Source organism: Notamacropus eugenii, chromosome 7, assembly GCF_028372415.1.
Source record: "Notamacropus eugenii isolate mMacEug1 chromosome 7, mMacEug1.pri_v2, whole genome shotgun sequence".
NCBI lineage: Eukaryota > Metazoa > Chordata > Mammalia > Diprotodontia > Macropodidae > Notamacropus > Notamacropus eugenii.
This window is the reverse complement of record NC_092878.1, coordinates 15966380-15967798: the sequence shown is the minus strand read 5'-3', so window position 1 is coordinate 15967798 and position 1419 is coordinate 15966380. Positions and strand designations below refer to the sequence as shown.

At 34.7% G+C, this 1419-nt stretch overlaps 1 protein-coding gene across 1 annotated transcript; it reads left to right on the top strand.

The window, feature by feature from the left end:
* The first annotated feature begins 243 nt into the window (after positions 1-243).
* LOC140513532 (olfactory receptor 4F4-like) lies at positions 244-1182 on the top strand. The gene has a single exon (XM_072623278.1). It carries the CDS (start codon positions 244-246, stop codon positions 1180-1182), a length of 939 nt encoding a protein of 312 aa, XP_072479379.1.
* The last annotated feature ends 237 nt before the right edge of the window (positions 1183-1419 follow it).

The window sequence follows — 1419 nt, the reverse complement described above, 5'->3', positions numbered from 1 at the left end:
GACCAGTTTGTTTCATTTTGCTTGGGATATGTGCATTTCACATAGATTGACAATCCATAATCTCTTAAATCATATTGCCATATATATTATTGCAAAACTGGTTAAGTGAATATAAGATGAAGTTTCACATTTATGTGGGAGAATATTTATTTGAGTATTAAAGTAATAGAATTAAGTTCTTTGACATTCTAATAACAGTTTATCTCATTTTCTCCAGGAGGTTTATAGTAAAGACTTGAATGAATGACTGAAGTAAATCGTTCTACGGTGTCTGAGTTTGTGCTGTTGGGCCTTTGTGATTCCTGGGAACTTCAGATTTTCTTTTTTATTTTCATTTTGGTGCTGTACCTTGTAATTGTTTTAGATAATATCTTTATTGTGATTTTAATTATCACTGACATTCATCTCCATTCCCCCATGTATTTCCTGTTGGCCAATCTTTCTTTTGTTGATTTGAGGCTTTCCTCAGTCACTACTCCAAAGATGATCACAGACTTGCTCAAGGAAAATAAAACTATCTCTTCTGAGGAATGCATGTGTCAGATCTTCTTTGGGCATTTCGTTGGAGGAGGTGAAATGGTACTTCTTGTGGCCATGGCCTATGACCGTTATGTAGCCATATGCAAGCCACTCTACTACACATTTATCATGAGCCAAAGAAGATGCATTTGTCTTGTAATGATCTCATGGACTATTGGATTTGTACACTCTATAAGTCAATTAATTGTAATTATGGAGCTGCCTTTCTGTGGCTCTAGAGTAGTGAACAGTTTTTTCTGTGACATCCCACTGATAATTGAGATTGCCTGCATTGATACCTATTCCCTGAAAATCTTGATGAATTCTCATAGTGGTATTCTTGCTATGACATGCTTTATTCTCTTGCTGATCTCTTATACTTACATCCTTCTCACTGCCTGTCATCACTCCAAAGATGAAGCATCCAAGGCACTCTCCATTTGCACTGCTCATATCATGGTGGTGGTGTTATTCTTTGGGCCCTGCATCTTTATCTATGTGTGGTCACTTAACATAACATCAGTGGACAAATTTCTTGCTGTATTTTACTCAGTTATCACACCTCTGTTGAAGCCAGTCATCTATACATTTGGAAACAAAGAGATGAGACTCTCCTTTAGAAGACTTAAAAGCCAGTACATAAGTTATAGGTGGTATTTGTAACACCTTTGTAATTAGCAGTTCCGTATTTTATGCCTCTCAGTGGACCCGCCAATGGCTGCAAGCATATTGCATTCAGTTACAGGTACTTGATTTGCAAATATAAGTTATTATATAAAAATAGAATAATATTCAAAACTAGTGTGTTAATAATAGAGTTAATAATTTATGATTATTCTTTGTTAGCACATTATTTATTAATTTGGTGTAATATATAATAAATAACTGAGCAAATTAAAT